We start from the raw sequence: 18,380 nt of genomic DNA on the forward strand, positions 1-18,380 counted from the left end.
TTATTTGCACAATTTTTAAAAAATCAAAATTAAAGCTTTTTTTGTTCTCTTTTCCCTCTTCCCACAGGAATGCATTACAATTTGCAGTTTTGAAGTCTCAGATTGTAAAATGCCCGTTTGTTCACAAATAACAGTATTTATATTAAACTTGTCTAGTATTTTGTAGTTTATGTTCCTGGTCTGTATTTAAAAAAAAGTGACAGATTCAAATGATCCATCTCAGAAGTTCATATTGTCCTACATAGATGGTTCATTCAGTTGAACTGTGACTAGTACGGGAGATATTAGATATATTGCATTGACTCAGATGATTGCTCTTATTTTTTGTGCATGTTTAATAAATTGCATCCATCAGGTTTCAACCAGAAGGGCTGTTTTTTCCACCTTTGTAATTGAAGTTTTTTTTCCTTGCATTACGCTATCGCCTAATTCAACCACTGGTTCAGGCAGCGAGTTCCACAACCTCTTTTAGGTCCTCAAATTTCTATCTTATATTTGTGTCTGGTTATAGACTTGCCTAACCAGTGGAAACAGTCTATTTATGTTAACTTTATTGACCCTTTATAATCTAGACTGTAGACGGTATTTTTCTTTTTCTTGAAGTGAATTGCAATTCTCCAGTTCTCTGGCAGCATTCCTTGGTTTAAATTAAAATAAAAACTATCAACGCATTTCACACACGACCTTTTTGTTTTTAATCTCAAAAAGTATTAGGAAAGAATCTACTTTGATTTGAAATGGATAATGGTCAACCATCGAAATTCGTAATGCCACTAACATCTTGTGGGTGGATTTTCTAAATGGTGGGGTAGGGGGTGTTCTTATGATTTTTTTACATGTAATGTTAGGGATGTGGCTATCAGCACACCCAATCTTTTTTTGCTATTTTATAAAATGATGGCATATCCTGTAATCCCATTTTCTGTAATTTCATTTTCTCCATATCTCTAAACTAATCCATACCATACCAGAAATAATAACCTGCAATTCTCCACTCCCTCTAAATTATTATTAAATTCCTTGTTCATTTTCTGGACTATCCTGTGGATTAGAGGTGGTGATGAAAGGTCAGCCTTGAGCCGGCTCCAAGGTGACATGCTCGACAATTGTATGCTGGAATCAGTTGACCCTTTGTGGTTGTCTGAGTCATCCGATTCCTGAGCCATGTGATTTCGCAGCGCTCCAGGGCACTACTGAAGAAAGGCCGACCAGAATGGTTCACCGGCAGACCAGTCACTGGGAGTAGGGATCCTTCCCACTCGGCTGCTGTTAACTCTGCAAACTAAAGCCCTAATGGGTAGAGTGGTCCTTGTTGGACAAACAGTTGGAAGCTTGCCAAACAGTTCTCTCAATGGTAAACTATGTGATTTTAACTAGTTAAGCTTCAGAAGTACCCAATCTCAAACTGGGGCTTTCAAACCCAACCTGTGCTGAATATTCTTCAGACCTAGGTGTGTCCCTCCAGGGAGAGAGTGAATCTCTGATATGGAATGAAGATATCGAAACATGTTTTGCAGTTGCAAAGGAATTGTAATGGATTCTCCATTACATATATCTAATATACTTGTTATGGTTACAGCATGTGAGTTCATGTGAAAAAAAATACTAGCTCAATTCAGGAATATTTGGTAATGTACATTTGTTTCTCTGCTTCACCACACTCTTATTTTTTTATTTTTAGTTCTGACAAAACAGAAAATTCTTCCATCTGTACCTTGGATTTGTAATTCTTGCCACTAGATTGTTTACCTAGCTCGTACAGTATGTTGAAATGAAATCTAGTTTCAAGTGCTGTCTGAAGCCTGATGGAGCACTGTATTCTTGTTTCTGCATTGCCACCTGGTGGTGGAAGTTGAGTGCCAAAATGAAGTTTGCCATCTGATTACTTGTATTCTGTAGCCCTGAAGTACATTGCTTCAAGATTCCAGATGGATACAAAAGAATCTAAGATTTTCTTGTGGATACCATTACCTGTAACTCTCAAATAAAGCCCTCAGCATCCACTACCTCATCCTGGATGAGCACCTTAACATTCTTGGGCTCACTGAAACCTGGCTCCGTCCCCCTAGTGGAAGCCTCCCCTCCAGGCTACACCTTCCACCACACCCCCCGTCCAAGCCAATGTGGCGGCGGGGTAGCCTTCATTTCCAAAGCCTCCCTTGGTCTCACCCCCTACTCCTCTGGCTGCTTCCGCTCCTTTGAGCACCTCACCCTCTTCCACCCCTCTCTCCCATTGAAAATCCTCTTTGGCTACCGCCCCCCCTAAGCCCCTCGGCTCCTTCCACACAGACATCTCTACCCTCCTCTTCCCTATCCCTCTGCTCCGAACGCCTGCTCATAATGGGCGATTTCAACCTCCACCTAAACTCCCCTTGCACCACTTCTAGCGATTTCATTGCCCTCCTCTCCTCCCTAAACCTTACCCTTCATATAAATTCACCCACCCACAACCGCGGTCATGCACTTGACCTTGTCATCACCCATGGCCTTGGCATTTTCAACCTCAGCATCATCTCCTCCTCTCACATCCCTCTCTCCTCCACCAAGCCCTCAACCATCCTCTACCGCCTTTGGAAAAGACTATCCCCTGAGACCCTCACAAAGACCCTCTCATCATCAAACATCCTATCCTTCTGGCCTTCCACCCGCGGAGATCCTGAAGTAGCCGTCCAGCTGCTCCATGATCGCCTCTCCTCCACCTTCAACTCCCTTGTCCCCCTGAAATCCAGGACTATCTCTAAATCCACCCGATCCCCTGGTACAACAACCATCTCCGCCGCCAAAAAACCCAAACCCGTCTGTTCGAGCGCAGATGGCGAAAACTGGCCTGACAGTTCACCGCCAACTGTGGCTCAAGTATCTCCACAGCTACCGCCGTTCATTGACATGCGCAAAAACGGCCTTCTACTCCAACATCATCTTGGAGGTTAAACGCAATCCTAAAATTGTTTTTTCCACCACCCACTATCTCCTCCATGCCCCCCTTCAGGCCTCCCAAATCTTTGTATCAAATGCCAAGTGCGAGAAGATCATGGACTTCTTTTCATCTAAAATACTTAACATCCGCCAGGCAGCCTCATCCACCTGTACCTTGTCACCCACCACCACGCCCTCTCTGTCCCCCTCACCCTCCTCATTATCTGCTCCTACCACCACCCCCATTCTACATTCCTTCCTCCCCAACTCTCCCTCCTCCCTCTCACCCACGATCACCTCCATGAAAGCCACCACCTGCTGCCTCGACCCTCTCCCCACCAACGTACTGGTCAGCCAGATCCCCCTCCTCTGCCCACTACTGGCTGACGTCATCAACCAGTCCCTCTCCTCCGGATCAGTCCCTGCCTCCCTCAAAACTGCTGTCATCACTCCCCTCCAGAAACAACCCTCCCTAGATCCCTCAAACCCCAGCCACTACTGCCCTATTTCTAACCTGCCCTACCTCTCAAAAGTTTTAGAACGCGCTGTTGCCAATCAACTTCACGCACACCTCTCCTCCCACTCTCTCTTCGAACCCCTCCAGTCCGGTTTCCGCCCTGCCCACAGTACAGAGACTGCACTTGTGAAAGTCACAAATGACATCCTCTCTATCTGTGACCAGGGCTCCCTCTGCCTCCTTGTCCTCCTGGACCTCTCCGCTGCGTTCGACGCAGTCGATCAGGCCAACCTCCTCCACCGCCTTTCCTCCGTCATCCACCTCAGTGGGTCCGCACTCGCCTGGTTCAAGTCCTACCTCGCAAACCGCCAGCAGTACATCTGCACAAACGGCTTCTCTTGCTCTCACCTGGTCACCTGCGGGGTACCCTGAGGATCCATCCTTGGCCCCCTCCTCTTTCTGATCTACATGCTCCCTCTTGGGGATTTCATCCGCAGACATGGGGTACACTTCCACATGTATGCAGATGACACCCAACTCTATTTTTCCACCTTTCTTTGTGACCCCAAGTCCCCTGATGTTCTGTCAGTGTCAGATCTCAGAGGCTGGATGAGCGCAAATTTCCTTCAGCTAAACGTTGACAAGACGGAAGCCATAATCTTTGGGTCTCGTCAACGTCTAAAATCTCACAGCTCTCACCTCCTCCACCTACCCGACCTCCCCCTAAAACTCTCCGAACCCATACTCAACCCAGGCGTCAGGTTCGACCCCCAATTATCCTTCCTTCCCCACATCCGGTCCCTCACCAGCACTGCTTTCTTCCACCTCCGACTCATCGTCCATCTCCGCCAATACCTCTCCCCAAAAGCCGCTGAAACCCTGGTCCATGCCTATGTCACCTCTTGGCTGAACTGCTCTAATGCCCTCCTCGCTGGTCTCCAATCCACTACCATTCATAAAATCCAAATCATTCAAAACTCTGCCGCCCGCATTCTCACCCGCACGAAACTCCGCTCCCCGATCACTCCAGTCCTTGCCAGACTGCACTGGCTGCCTATCCCAGAGAGGATCGATTTCAAGATTCTCACCCTTGTATTCAAGTCCCTGCACTCCTCTGCACACCCCCCCCCCCCTCCCTCGCTGACCTCCTCTCCCCTCAAAACAGTACCCGTTGCCTTCATTCCTCCGGGTCTGGCCTCCTCCTCATTCCTCGAGTCCTCCGCTCCACCCTCGGCGGCTGTGCCTTCAGCCACTATGCCCCGAGGTTCTGGAACTCCCTTCCTCACTCCCTTCGCCTCGCTCCCTCCCTTCCTATTTTCAGGTCTCTGCTGAAGACCTTTCTTTTCGACCGCGCCTTTGGTCACCTTCCTCCCCCTCCCCCTGGCTCGGTCCCGGGATCCGTTACTGTGAAGCGCTCTGAGACGCCATTCGGCGTGGAGAGCGCTATCAAGTTGTTATTGGCATAGATCAGGATAGTAACGTTGTTACACCAAAGTTGCTGGCTCTGTCACAGAGCGGATCGACCAAAATTCTCACACACTCTGCCTTCAGCCACTACACCCCGAATCTTCGGAACTCCCTTCCTCAACCCCTTCGCCTCACCCCCTCCTTCCCTATCTTCAGGTCGTACCTGAAGACCTTCATTTTCGACCGCACCTACGGTCACCTTCCCACTCCCCTGGCTCGGCTTTGGGCTCCACCATTGTTAAGTGCTCTGAGACGCCGCCTGGGGTGGAGAGCGCTATATAAGTGCAAGTTGTTGTTGCCATCCACGCATTCATCATATCTAGGCTTGATTACGCCAATTCACTGCTTGTCGGCCTTCTCGACTCTTCCCTCCACAAGGTCATCTAGAACTCTGCAGCTCGTGTCCTATCCCGCACCAGGCTCCGTGACCCTATCATCTCCATCCTTGTCTGGCTTCACTGGATCTCCCCATCCCCCAGAGGATAAAGTTCAAAATCCTCGTCATTGACATCAAGGCCCTCCACGACCTTGTTCCTGCCTACTTCTGTGACTTGCTAACCGCATATTAACCTGACCGCTCTCTCCGCTCAGCAGGCTATGTAGCCTGTTCCTCATCCCCTGACTGGCCCACCCCACCGTTAGCGGTCAGGCCTTCAGCCTCTCTGCTCCCACCCTTTGGAACTCTATCCAACATTCCCTTTTGTCTCGCTCCCTCCCTCGACTCCTTCAAGGCACGTCTCAAGACCGTTCTCTTCGACCATGTCTTTGGCCACCCTCTACCCTCCCTGATCCCATCCCCCAGCTCAGTTCCAAATCCCTGACTGTCCCGACATGAAAGCGCAAAACAAATGTAATCTTGTGTTGTATTGTTCCTGATCGTTCACCAAATTGTTAGTTATTGTAAATTAATAATGAATGAATTGGTTGGGTGGGTGGGGAGACTTTATTCAATATTTATTCAAAACAATAGAGGAGAGATCTATGATGCTGATTTGTTTCTTGGCTCTACTTAATAATAATAATCCTTGCATTTGATATAGCGCTTTTTACGTCTTCTAGACGTCCCAAAGTGCTTCACAGAATATACTGTAAGGTGAATTGACTGTATACTTGTTGAAGAGTGGGAGTTTTAACTACGGTTATGAATGGTCATTGAAGAGCTTGTAATCCATCTGAATAAGATTTTAAGATAATTGGGGAAGGGGAGAAACTGCATTTTTTAAAATAACATTTGTATTTTCCCTCTCCAGTTATGTTACAGCCGTTTGATTATGATCCCAATGAGAAAAGCAAACACAAATTTATGGTACAGACAGTCTATGTTCCACCTGGTGTTGCAGACATGGAGCTAGTAGTAAGTATCCAATTTGTAAGGATTGAAATGAATGATAATTATGTAATGTGGTCTTTATAATAGCTATTTTTATATTTGCGAAAGCTTTTTATGTTTGCCGTACTTATGTTTAGTGTAATTGTTGATGATTGCCTTCACAAGGCTGGGTTTTTAAACTCTTACATGTACTAGTTGTGCTAATTGCTGAAACACGTAGTTCTTGCAAGTGTGCTATAATATTGAGGTGGCCTGTGCTTTTTCTAGGGTTGGAAGAGAGGTCATTCAAATTTACTTTTAAGTCAAACTATTGCCCACGTTAAGTTTGATGGATCCACTGTAGAACACACAGGGCTTCTCCCTGCAACCTACATCACCTAGCAAAGGAGTAGTTGGGCCCCTTTGTTATGTAAAATCAAGCATGATGATTCATTCTCAACATGCTCCACAAAGCATACGATTAGGCCTTACCTGAACTGTTCACAGTTGGCCATTTCCTCTATGCCACTATTACAGGTCCAGATGTGCTGAAGCAAAATTAAAAGTCCAGTGCATTCTTGCATTATTTATTTTGGTGCTATAGTCTGCTGCGTTCAAATTGCCTTTTAACAAAGTATTTGCTTTTTTGGGAATGTTTACATTGTCTGGAAACCTTGTATCTCAATTACACAAAGGTCCATAGCCAAAATTCCAAAATATATCATTTCATAATGGAAATAACTGGTTCCCAGACACAATTGTCATTTCCACATTTGAATAGTGTTGATGTGGAGATGGATGAAAATTCTGGAGATTTTACTTTATTGCTTTTAGGGTTTAAGGAGAATCTACAGTGCTTTCCCCTCCTCAATAATAATAGTAATAATAATAATAATTCTTGCATTTGATATCGCGCTTTTCACATCTTTTAGATGTCTCAAAGCACTTCACAGAATATACTGTAAAGTGAATTGACTGTATATTTGTGGGTGAAACGCGGCAGCCAATTGCGCACAGCAGTGTCCCACAACAGTCGTGGATTGAAAATGACCAATTTATTATTAGTTTTTTTTTGGAGGGATTATTATTAGGCGTGTGGAGTAAGGAAACTTGCCCAAGGTTTCGTCCTGCCTGGAATTGAACCCAGGTGTCTCGCTTGCAAAGCGAGTGCTCTAACCACTGAACTACACGACTCCACAGTAATAGTAATCCTTGCATTTGATAAAGGGCCTTATCACGTCGGTGAGACATATTAAATGCTTTACAGAAAATACTGTAAAAAGTGAGTTGATTGTATGTTTCGTAAATATACATTATTTATATTATTTCTCAAGTAAAGTTCCATGACATGACTAGGTTTTGTAAGGCTGTGTAAGAAGTTGAGTTGAATGGGCTTTTCTTGACAAGTATTTCTACCTGTGTCAAGTTGTATTAATTTACAGAGGAATATTTTTTATTTCCTCAGTGGAAAGATGCAAAACCTGAAGATCTCATGGACTCTAAGCTGAGATGCGTTTTTGAGCTGCCTTTTGAGAATGAGAAGTCTGTAAGTAAATCGAATATTTAAGGATACTTTTTACAATGAACGCATGAAATTTGTATTTTTCTTCATTGGTGTCTATATAGTTTCATTATTTAAAACCAATAGAACTATAGGCTCTGTGAATTCTTTAATAAGTATCTTGGTTAAAATTAAAAATGAAGGAATGTTAGAAGCCTTTCGCAATTTTCTGTATTTTTCTGTTAGTTGAATAACTTTAGAACACAGTTCTTTGTAAATTGCATTTTGTCATGCTTGTAGTCCAAATTACCCAGAAATGTTTTGTATTAATTTCATATACTATGTCAGTGCTTTTCAAAATGCATCAGATTAATTCATTGTTTTATGCAGAAATTGTTCAGCTAAATTGTTTTCTGTAAAATCCTGTTTAAAATGACAAGAACAACAACAAGATTATAATAAATATATATGCTTGCAGAAAAAATATTTTTATATTTTGCTTGGACTTAGTTGAAGTGTGTATAACAACGGTAAATAAACATACTAAAATTTAAAAGTTAATGGGTCAACCCTTTGCCTGATCGATAAATAAATAATGCTTGCTATATTTTTCTTATTGGAGCCAATTCAATCAAGAAAAACATTTCTTGTGCAATAATTTGTTGCATCAGAGACCTGTAACTATCTTAATGTTCTATAGTCCAAAATACTCAATGCAGATGAAAAATATTATTGTAAGGCTGTTTTCCACTGTTCAAATAGACATTTTAAAATTTCACATTGTGAAATTGCCTACATTCTGCTGTACTTGTTCTTATGTTGTTATTGGGACTTAGTCACTGCATTTGTTATAATCATACAGGAATGCTAATGCTTTTCAAGGTTAACAATGGACTCGGCTTATAAGAAGGGCATGCATTTTGGTTTTATGTACACAATTCACAGGATTTATTTTTTTAAAAAATCTTGACCTGTAAATAAGCCATTGGTGATCATATTGCCAGTGAACAAAACTTGGCAATTCTTTGAGATTTGATGCCAATATTTCAGAGTGTGCCATTCATTTGATAACTCCCTCTCCAAAAAACACTTTGTCCTTCAGGTAAATATATTAAGGCCCTAATAAAGAAATGCAAGCTCTGCTTATAAGATTCAATTGAGACCTCTGTTGTATCTATCCATTTGAAGTTTCACCTATCTAAAGTTTCTTTTCTATATAGCAGAACGAGACTGTAGAAAGTGAACCATTAGAAAGTGGTTTAGGCAGCCCTTTAGATTCAGCAAAGATGGATCTGCAAAGTCCTGTGTTCCATAATGACAGTGTTCGACCTCTGCGTGCGGTACCCACACCAGGAAATGTGCTCAGGTTTCATATGCCAACTCGAGGCGCCATCCTCCACACTCCACTCAGTTCTAGCCAGAGAAGTGACCTGCAGGGATTTGTATCTGCCCCAGCCAGTGAAATGAGAATGCAAAAGGTTCAGGTCTGTTCTAGTGAGCAAGTCGTTCAGTTTAGGTTTAATACAAGTTGAAGATGGGAAGAAGAAAGGGAATATCACTGTACTGTATAGATGTTTATTTCTGTGAAATTTGGTGTAGAATTGTTTTTTTCATCATAAATAATCGATTTATAGATTAATGGGAAGTTTATCTGATATGGTAGCTACAAAAGGAGATCTATAATATCTATAATAACTATCTATAATTTAACGTGTTATATGGATGTGATATGTGTGAATCTTAATAAAACTCTTTAGATCTAAATTGGGGATGACTAAATGTTCACCTAGTGTAAAACTTGCAACAACAAATAATGGGAAGTTTAAGATGTTTTGTTTGTAAATGTCCATAGTTTGTTTTCTGGATAGGTTTTGTGGATTCACAAATCTTTAGGTCTGAAGTAATTTTTCATTTGTGGTTTTCTGTTAAAACAATTGAATCTTTACATTTGCTTTTGTTGAAGTTTATAGATTGTATTACTAACTGACATAAGTAAGATTAAACCAGTGTTCATGCATGAGGTGTTGCTTCTTTTGGGGCATGTACATTGAAATTGAGTCGCTTAATGAAACTACAATAATAAAGTAAGAAAACCTCAAAATATTTAAAGAGAAAGATATTGATTATTTGTTGCTCCAACTTTAGGTTAATGGATACTGGGTTCCATAATTTTAAAAATTAAACTTGCATGTACTCTTCGTGTGGGAATAAGTTTCTGATCTTTTCATATGTGTGGAGTCTTGTGGAAATAAATCCAACAAATATACCTGAAAATTCACCAGCAACATTTTGTTTTGGAAACATTTGCAGAATGATCTTGAAATGAGCAAATCTGCTACAATAACAAATGCATCCAAACCAGATGGACCTGCAGTGCCAAAATCTGCCAGTGCTTCACTGGATGACACTGAAGTGAGGAAACTAATGGAAGAATGCAAGAGACTTCAATCTGAATTGATGAAAATGACAGATGAGAATCGACAACTGAAAGTAAGCTTTGTAAATTCTTTATATTTTAAAAAGTTTATTTTAGGGAGTTATTTATGTATATTGATGGAAGTATCTGACAAACCTACAGATACTAGAAAAAAATCGGTGCCTAGTCACACTAAGAGGAATCTTACAGCAATGAAATGGGTTATTCTGCCCAGCTAGCCTGGGCCTATGTTTATACTCCATGAGACTTCAACTCTCCTATTCCCTTCTCCCTCCCTCTCTATTGCCTTCTCTCACGAGGCATCAAGTTTTTTTCCTTGGGACCAAGTAGAAACAAATCAATATCCAAAAATGCAACGATTATCTTAGTGAATCCTTTCAGAATTTAAACACCTATATCGGGTGTTATTCAGATTGAATCTTGTTTTTCATGGGAGAGGATAGATTATAATATCTCTACTACTATAATATCGATCTAGCTCTTTGAAACATCACTCTTGATTCTGCCTCTGTAGCTTTCTGGGATAGAGCATTCCCCATCTTTCCAACATCTTCCTGTCTTCGTAATTTACATTACTGCCTAGCTTAGTGTCGTCTGCAAATTTAGAAATAGTCTCCTCTTCTCTTGCAAGCAGGTCATCGATATATAGGATGAAAACCTGGGGCCTCAGCACTGATCCCTGAAAAATATCACTTGTCACTGCTAACCAGTGGGTGAATGTCCCTTTTATACCAACTCTGATTTCTACCTCCTATCCCATGACACCATATTAACTTGAACTCCATGTGCTGCTGTTAATCTTTTATGTGGCACTTTATTAAATGCCTCCTGAAAAATGCATATCAGTGATATCTATTCAATTCCCCTCCCCCTTATCTTATTTTAAAATGTGGTACATAAGTCATTCCTTTTGTAGCTGATAAATCTAGCAATGCCACTTTGAACCAATTCAAATTGTATTAAATTGGTTAGAATCAGTTCTGGATTTCACTCATTTGACCAGTAACATAAATTCTACTGTTGGCATTAGAAGCTTTCACGATTGCTTTGTGCATGAAAAAGTCTGCAAATGATATATCAATTTAGTTTTGGAATTTGCTTGCTAGGAATGTTTTTGCAATGTGATTGTACAGATTGAAATGTGTACACCACTGTATTAAATAGCATTCCTTGGCCAACTGTGTTGCTGCCAGTGACTCACTTCCCCAGTTGGGGAGAGTCCATCACAGAATTGCAAATAGAAATTTGACCAGTCAGTATTCTGTTGATGTTTTCGTACAGTTATTAGTTGTCTTTCGGTTCTGTGCATGTTTACACTCCATCTTCAGACAAATCAGTGCTTTAGAACGGCCTTTAAAAAGGATGTTTGATATGGACATCGTCTAAGGGAACTTAAATTTCATGGTACTGATCTGGAATGTGTGCATATGTGCTATTAGGAAGCATAGTAAATCAGTATGCATCATTGAATCTTGGGAACATAACCAGACAACTTTTATTTGTTTTGATAACTCCATATCCTTAGAGTAACTTAAAATCTCTTAATCTATGGTTTATAACCTACATGGGACAATCTGGGGCCACTTTTATACTTATTTATTAAGAAATCAGTGCACTTCAACTATTCAATTTCAAAGCATTATACTTCAAAGGTGAACTTGCACTGTGCCCTCTGGTCCATTGATATACATAGTCACTAAACTTCACTGTAATATCCTGTGAAGCACTTTCAGACGTCTCGACGACATGATGTGCTGCTATATCAAATGCAAGTATTATTTACATTAATATAGGGTTAGGGATTTCATCGTGGCATCTGTAGTTTAAAAAAGGCATTGTTTTTATTTTCCTTCGTAGATTAAATTTACTTTTTGTAATGCTTATTTCAATTTTATCATCCAAACCTACTGTGCTACCTTGCTTTGAAGTAATAGTATGGGGTTATATTATCCATGCCATTGAATATATTCTATACTTTGATATTTCACCCTCAACAAACCCCTTTCTAGACTGAAGTCCATTTCCTTAATCTTTGAAATTCATCCATTTTATACTTTGCAGCAGTTTTGGTGCTCTTGTCAATCATACAATAAATAAGTTTGGGTTTCCATGGTACATAACTGTATTTTGGTGTGGGTGGTGGGTGGTAGTGGGGGCGTGGAAATAGGTGTGTAAATTAAAATAAATATTTTAAAGTTTGGATTAATTTAAAATTAATTCATTTCTGATCCTCCCAAGACTTTAAATGTAAGTTACGTTTATTTAAGGTAAATTCTAATTAATTACTGATAACTGAACTCCTTTGCATGTTTGAAGTTTTCATATATTGAGAAATGTTTCGAAATGCCAAGGTTTTGCATGATATTGCTAAAATTAGTCCCTTTGGATAGCTTAATTCTATCTGAACTTCTCCAAGTCCATCAACCTGACAATCTCTGAACGGCAGAGATCACTTACAAAATCATTGCACAACTGAATTTGTCTCAGCAGCTAGATTCGTTTCTTTACCGTCTCTCACTCCCATTGGTTTTGGTCCATATTTCCATCACGTTCAAGATATGAATGAATAATTCCAAAGTAAACATTAGTTTTATCCTAAGCCTATTGCACTAACTAAATTTACATTAAGTTGAGTCTCATGAGTTGATTTATAGTCATCCCTGCTGTTTGTCATGAGGCTTGAAGATTTTACCAGTGTATAAATTGCTTATAAATGACAGCAATCAACACGGCTGGCCTCATCTGAAGCGGTCTGCATTTCTCAGGTTATAATTTGTTGGTGAGAGATTGAATGTTGTTTCCCACTTTAGGAATGTAAATTGAGTTATTAAGTGTATTGAAACCTCTCAAGTTTTACCAAGAATGAACTGTCATTAAACATAGGCTGGAACAAAATGTTTTTGCTTTGAAGTTGTTTAGCTCTTAATTCTGGTTTGTTGTGTTTGCACTTTCATTGTGGATTCTCTTCTATCACCTGTTCATAGGAGTTTCATTTTGTAAAGGAATGGGGAGGGAGTGGGGGAGGGATTCAAATTAGTTATAATCCGAGTTCGTTTCTGACTAGTTTACCATCATGGCTCTATTGAACAGGCGACATTTATTCAACAGAAGTTTAAGATATTCCCTAGTTGCTTGTGTGTTTCTACTCTTTCCCCCCACTCCCTTTCTATACAGAATGATGCCCAGAAAGAGGATTGCATTAAGTGCAGCCTGGCCTTCACGGTATTTGACAGACAAAACAATTGTTGTCTCCGATGCCTCGTAGCTCGTGATCATATTGGCAGAAACCAATTCAAATTCTCTACTGTGTAATCAGGCAGAACATACTGGGGAAAAATCTGAAAAATCTATTCCATATGGAGTTGGCAACAGTACGGTACAAAACGTATGCAAACCATCCAAGCGGGTTCTGTTAAGACAAGGCCCATATTATAAAGTGACGAGGCGTTGTCATTCTAAATACAAGCCAATTGCAGGTAGATCCTGAGATAAGGTGGTGGATTCATAAAATTTGGGAGAATTCATAAAATTATACCCTACCTTGTTATGGGAAATCTACAAAAATGCCGTTGGTAAATGCTTCTGGGTTGTTGGGTCACTGCTCATGTCGCTTCATTCACATCTGCACATGAAGCTGACAATCCCTCTGGTATTTCTAGCGATTGCTAGGACCCAGTTATAGCTGGTAAGCTTCCAGCATTACACCAACACATATTCTGGAACTGTCAATATTTTTTTAACCATGTTGGTGAGTTTCTGTATATGCCAGACACTTTGGCTGCCCCCTTCCCTCCCATAAAAAATAATCTGCAAAATGACTGTAACTTCTTCATTAGAAAGCCCCTCACCAATCTGTTTAAACTGACCTGTTAGGGCAATATCTGTAGCTCAGTGGTTAAAGCACATATAAATTGCTTCTGTGAAGCACTTTGAGATGTCTCGAAGATGTGATAAGGCACTATATCAAATGCAAGGATTATTACGATTATTATTATTACCTGAAATGGGGCTACAGCATGGTACAACAGTCCCTTCATTAATTCTGCCAATAACTAGACCTTTTGATTAACCTGGTTCAATATTAAAAACTTTATACACTAAACTGTGCTTGTTTTGTTACTTGGTGTTTTATTGTGACTTGGAACCAGAATTGAGAATTTTTTCTTGCCCTTGAATTTTAGTACTGTATAAGTAAATAAGCTACAATTTTTAAAAAATTATAACCAATTGATAGATCTTTGCCAACTCCGCAAATAATTTTTTTTTTATCAGCCACACGCCAAAACCCATCACTGTGCTTAAGAGTATCCAAACCAAGCTGAGATTTACATGCCTCCAACCTACACATGGAACTCCCACAGATAGATTGTTGGAATGGAATGTGCTCTCTAATTCAATGGAAATTGGGAATGATGAACTACTTTTATTGTACATATTTGTATGTTTGCATTCATTGTGAAATCTATTTACCTGTGAATACATTCTAGCTGAGGAATGTTTTAAATTACACACTAATCCTTACATTTGGTATAGTGTATGTGTTTAAGCTTGAGTTCGTCTTAATTCAGTATTTGATCATTGCAATAGTGACCTCGTACTTGCGTAGGTAGCCTCCAGGGAGTACATCCATTTAAAATGGTGGAGCCCCGCAGTTTGTATGTCGAGCCTTTCACTAGCTGTAATTGATCTTGTAAATGCATGAATTGGGTAAATTACCTCAAATTTCAGCTGGTACCAATTTACAAAATATGTAAATTCCCCAAGCCTATGAATTTGTAGTTTCCAGCCCAAAATTAAGCCTGTAACAGGGGTGGAGGATTGCTGCTGCTACCTCCTGTAGTTACCATTGCCGTTAAATAAAATAAAATAAAAAATTGTACCTACATAGTGGATATGCTCTGATGGCAATATTCCAGCTTGTTGCCGCTTGATTGAAGTACAGATATGCTGATGCTATATCCATAGTAATTTGGGGTTGAGATTTTATTTGGCTTTTTTCCACTAAATGATATGGCAATATAACAGAATTTGAAATTAAATCTTGATTACATTCAGTGTCTAAAATACAGAGATATTTTATTAGTTTATTTTCTGATGTTTTGGATAGCTACAAATGATCCACCAGACTTCAGATATCTGTGACTCCAGGACATGGACAACCTGAATAGATTTTGTTGAATAGATTTCAGCTTGATCATATGGATGAGACCACTGCTCTAGCCTAGTGTCAGCCTGGTTCGGTGATAGCGCTCTCGCCTCTGAGTCAGAAGTTTGTAGGTTTATGCCCCACATAGGGATTTGCAGTGACACTTCAGTGCAGTGCTGGGGGTATGTTGCATTGTCGGAGATTACTGACATTCGGATGAGAAAAAACTAGGCTGTCTGCCTGTTCAGGGGGATATTGAAGATCCATGGCATGATTCAAACAGAGAAGAGAGTTTCTCCCGGTGTCCTGGACAATAATCCTTGAATTAAATTGGTCACTCACTCCGTGGCTGTTTTGGGGATATTGCTGTGCACAAATTGGCTGCTTAGTTTCACACACAAAATACAAAGTCACTCCACTTTACGGTATTGCCTGTGAAGTGCTTTGAGACATCTCGGCAATGTGATTAGGTGCTATATCAAATGCAAGGATTATTATTTAGCCTAATTTACTGTTGAGTATCTTTTTTAACTGTCTTAAATGTAGTTAAAATCTTTTCAGTGTCCTTATGTGTGAATTGTTTGCCAAAGTGAAATGAACATTGTGAGATATAGTTTCTCTCTCTCTGCTTGAAATTTAGCCTTCATTTCTAACCGATCTGCAATTATGCTTGAAAATAGCCATAGATGAATCCCTGGTGCAAAACTATTGCTGCAGTTCTGAAAGTTATATAACAGAAGCTTGGTGCTTAGTTCTTTGTATTTTGTTTTGTCCACCAGTCTGTAAAATCTAACTAGCTTCCACTGTGGTGCCCTTGAATGTTTATTCAAGAAACAAATCCATGCATTCTGATATAGCTCCTTATCAGGTCATTGAGACATTTCAAAGCGCTTCACAGAATATATTGTAAAGTGGATTGACTGAGTATTTTGTGGGCAGCCAATTGCACACAGCAGGGTCTCACAAACAGTTGTAGATTGAGTGACCAAATGTTTTTGGGGGAGGGATTATAAACCCTAGAAAGTGATCTTCCAATCAACTAACAACCGGGTTCTTACTAACTGATAGGTAAACAGAGGTGCGTGGGGTAAGGAAACTTGCCTAAGGTTTTGCCCCGCCTGGGAATCGAATCGAATCGAACCCAGGTCCTCTCGCAGGCGAGAGAGCTAACCACCATTCTACGGGACTCCACAGTCCAGTAAAATAGATGACATCGTACAGTTCTAGACCTGATTAATTGTTCTAATGGCAAGAGCTTCTAAAAAAGCTTGTTACCAAACAGTTTCAGTGTTTGGCATTGACATTTCTGAAATGCTACACTTTTGTGTGTGTTTTTTTCCCCCGATGTAACTCTGCTGTTTTTCTTTCCTGTAGGATGATGGACTGAGACTGAGGAAGGCAACTCAGTCAGGTAACCCAGTGTCCACATCTCACGTCGCACTCAGAGACAACGGTTCCACTGCTCTCCCCTCCCTTCTCGTTGTAATTGCAGCCATTTTCATTGGATTCTTTCTAGGGAAATTCATCTTGTAGAAGAAGCATGCAAGCGTTTGGCCTGAAAATGTTCTGTTGATCTGCCATATTATTGGTAGTCTGGCTCACGGTGACCATATTTGTGTACAGCATCTTACAGGCCTTGCCTTTAATGATCTCTCACAGTTAGAACACACAAATTATTTTCAGTTCCTGGATAATTGGAGTTGTACATTGTCAAAACATCAATAGCAGGTGTCTCAAGTTTCACATAAAGTCCTTAAAAAATAATGAGTTGTTCTCTCTGTGGTTTAATAAGAGTTGAATGAAATGTTAAGTGTCTTGTAAATGTTATTTTAATCCTTTTAAATTTTGTTACCTGTTGCTGGATTACCTCTTGAAATTCTTCATTTTATAGTCGGGTTGCTCATGCCACTTGTTTACCAGTGACGAGAGGTGTACTGAAAAAAAAGGTGCCTCCTTGTAAATTATCCCATTTCCCTTCCTTGCTGCTGAAGGCTGACCAGTTTATCAATGCAGAGTTTCTCCCTAGCCACAGAAATGTCCCCAATGTGAGGCAAATGTTGATTTGAAAGCTGTCCATTATTACCAATCCTGTCCCATGGTATTTAACGAAAATAAAATCTTTAACACATTAAACAAAAGGTCTGCTTTTTTTCTTCTGTCTCACTTTATTTTTTGACCTAAAACTCTCATGGTGAACAGTTTCCTGACACTGAAAAAGTAAAATTTATAGACTTGAATTATTCTACTTAAAAATATTAATCTATTCCTCATCCTCAGACATCATCAATAATAACAATATAATAATAATCCTTGCATTTGATATAGTGCCTTATAATGTCGTTGAGATGTCCCAAAGTGCTTCACAGAATATAATGTGGAGTGAATTGACTATTTTGTGGGTGAAATGAAATATCAATCCTGGACAGAAGCTACTAAGTGAAGAAGCTACTAAGTGAACTTACTAGGCTTTTCCTACATGCTCTGTTATCTGATGTTGCAAGATCCCATTTCTTTGACAGACTTCAATATCTCCAGCTAACTATTGTCTTGTAATTCCGACTAGAACCTGCCACACTTTTCAATGAGCATGTTTATCAGCTAATGACTAATCTGGTATGCACATATGTGGAGTGGTGAATAGCGTAGTTGTATCAATGAGAAGAAACCTTTAGACTCATTGAATATTACAGCACTGAAGGAGGCCATTTGGTCCGTCGTGCCAGTGTCAGCTCTTTGGAAGAGCTACCCAATCAGTCCCACTCCCCCGCTCTTTCTCCATATCCTTGCAAATATTTCCTTTTCAAGTACCTATCGGAAATGCTGTACTCTCCAATGCCTTGGGACGTCCTCCTGATGTGAAAGGAGCTATACAAATGTAATCATCTTGTTGTTGTAAACAGTCCAACTAGACTGCTAGCCTTTTATAAAGATTCTGGGCTCCAACTTGGGGTATTTCTTAATGGGATCCTTTCATGTGGAATCCTGTTAAAATTCCAGATGGGCAAAGGGAACTTTCCACAGCAGAAGTAAATCCATTCTTCCGTTGAGTCCTTATTAAGGAATCCCGTTGAGAAATACTACAAAGCAGTGTAGGTAGGCAGTGTATTTCAAACCGTAAAAAAAAAATTCTCATCTCCCCTCTGGTTC

At 40.3% G+C, this 18,380-nt stretch overlaps 1 protein-coding gene across 2 annotated transcripts in view; it reads left to right on the forward strand.

Moving 5' to 3' along the window:
* The window catches only part of vapal (VAMP (vesicle-associated membrane protein)-associated protein A, like), a 38,210-nt gene extending 20,844 nt beyond the window's left edge, over positions 1 to 17,366 (forward strand). Inside the window, exons 3-7 of one of the 2 annotated variants that reach the window (XM_042331919.1) lie at positions 6,091 to 6,194; positions 7,615 to 7,695; positions 8,871 to 9,134; positions 9,961 to 10,140; positions 16,608 to 17,366. In XM_042331919.1, coding sequence (XP_042187853.1) covers positions 6,091 to 6,194; positions 7,615 to 7,695; positions 8,871 to 9,134; positions 9,961 to 10,140; positions 16,608 to 16,766 — 788 coding nt within the window. In that variant the 3' untranslated portion in view covers positions 16,767 to 17,366. The remainder of the gene's footprint in view (positions 1 to 6,090; positions 6,195 to 7,614; positions 7,696 to 8,870; positions 9,135 to 9,960; positions 10,141 to 16,607) is intronic. The other variant, XM_042331920.1, reaches the window with a different exon arrangement.
* Positions 17,367 to 18,380: the final 1,014 nt, after the last annotated feature.

This window comes from Callorhinchus milii, unplaced genomic scaffold (assembly GCF_018977255.1).
Source record: "Callorhinchus milii isolate IMCB2004 unplaced genomic scaffold, IMCB_Cmil_1.0 Scaffold2, whole genome shotgun sequence".
Classification (NCBI taxonomy): domain Eukaryota; kingdom Metazoa; phylum Chordata; class Chondrichthyes; order Chimaeriformes; family Callorhinchidae; genus Callorhinchus; species Callorhinchus milii.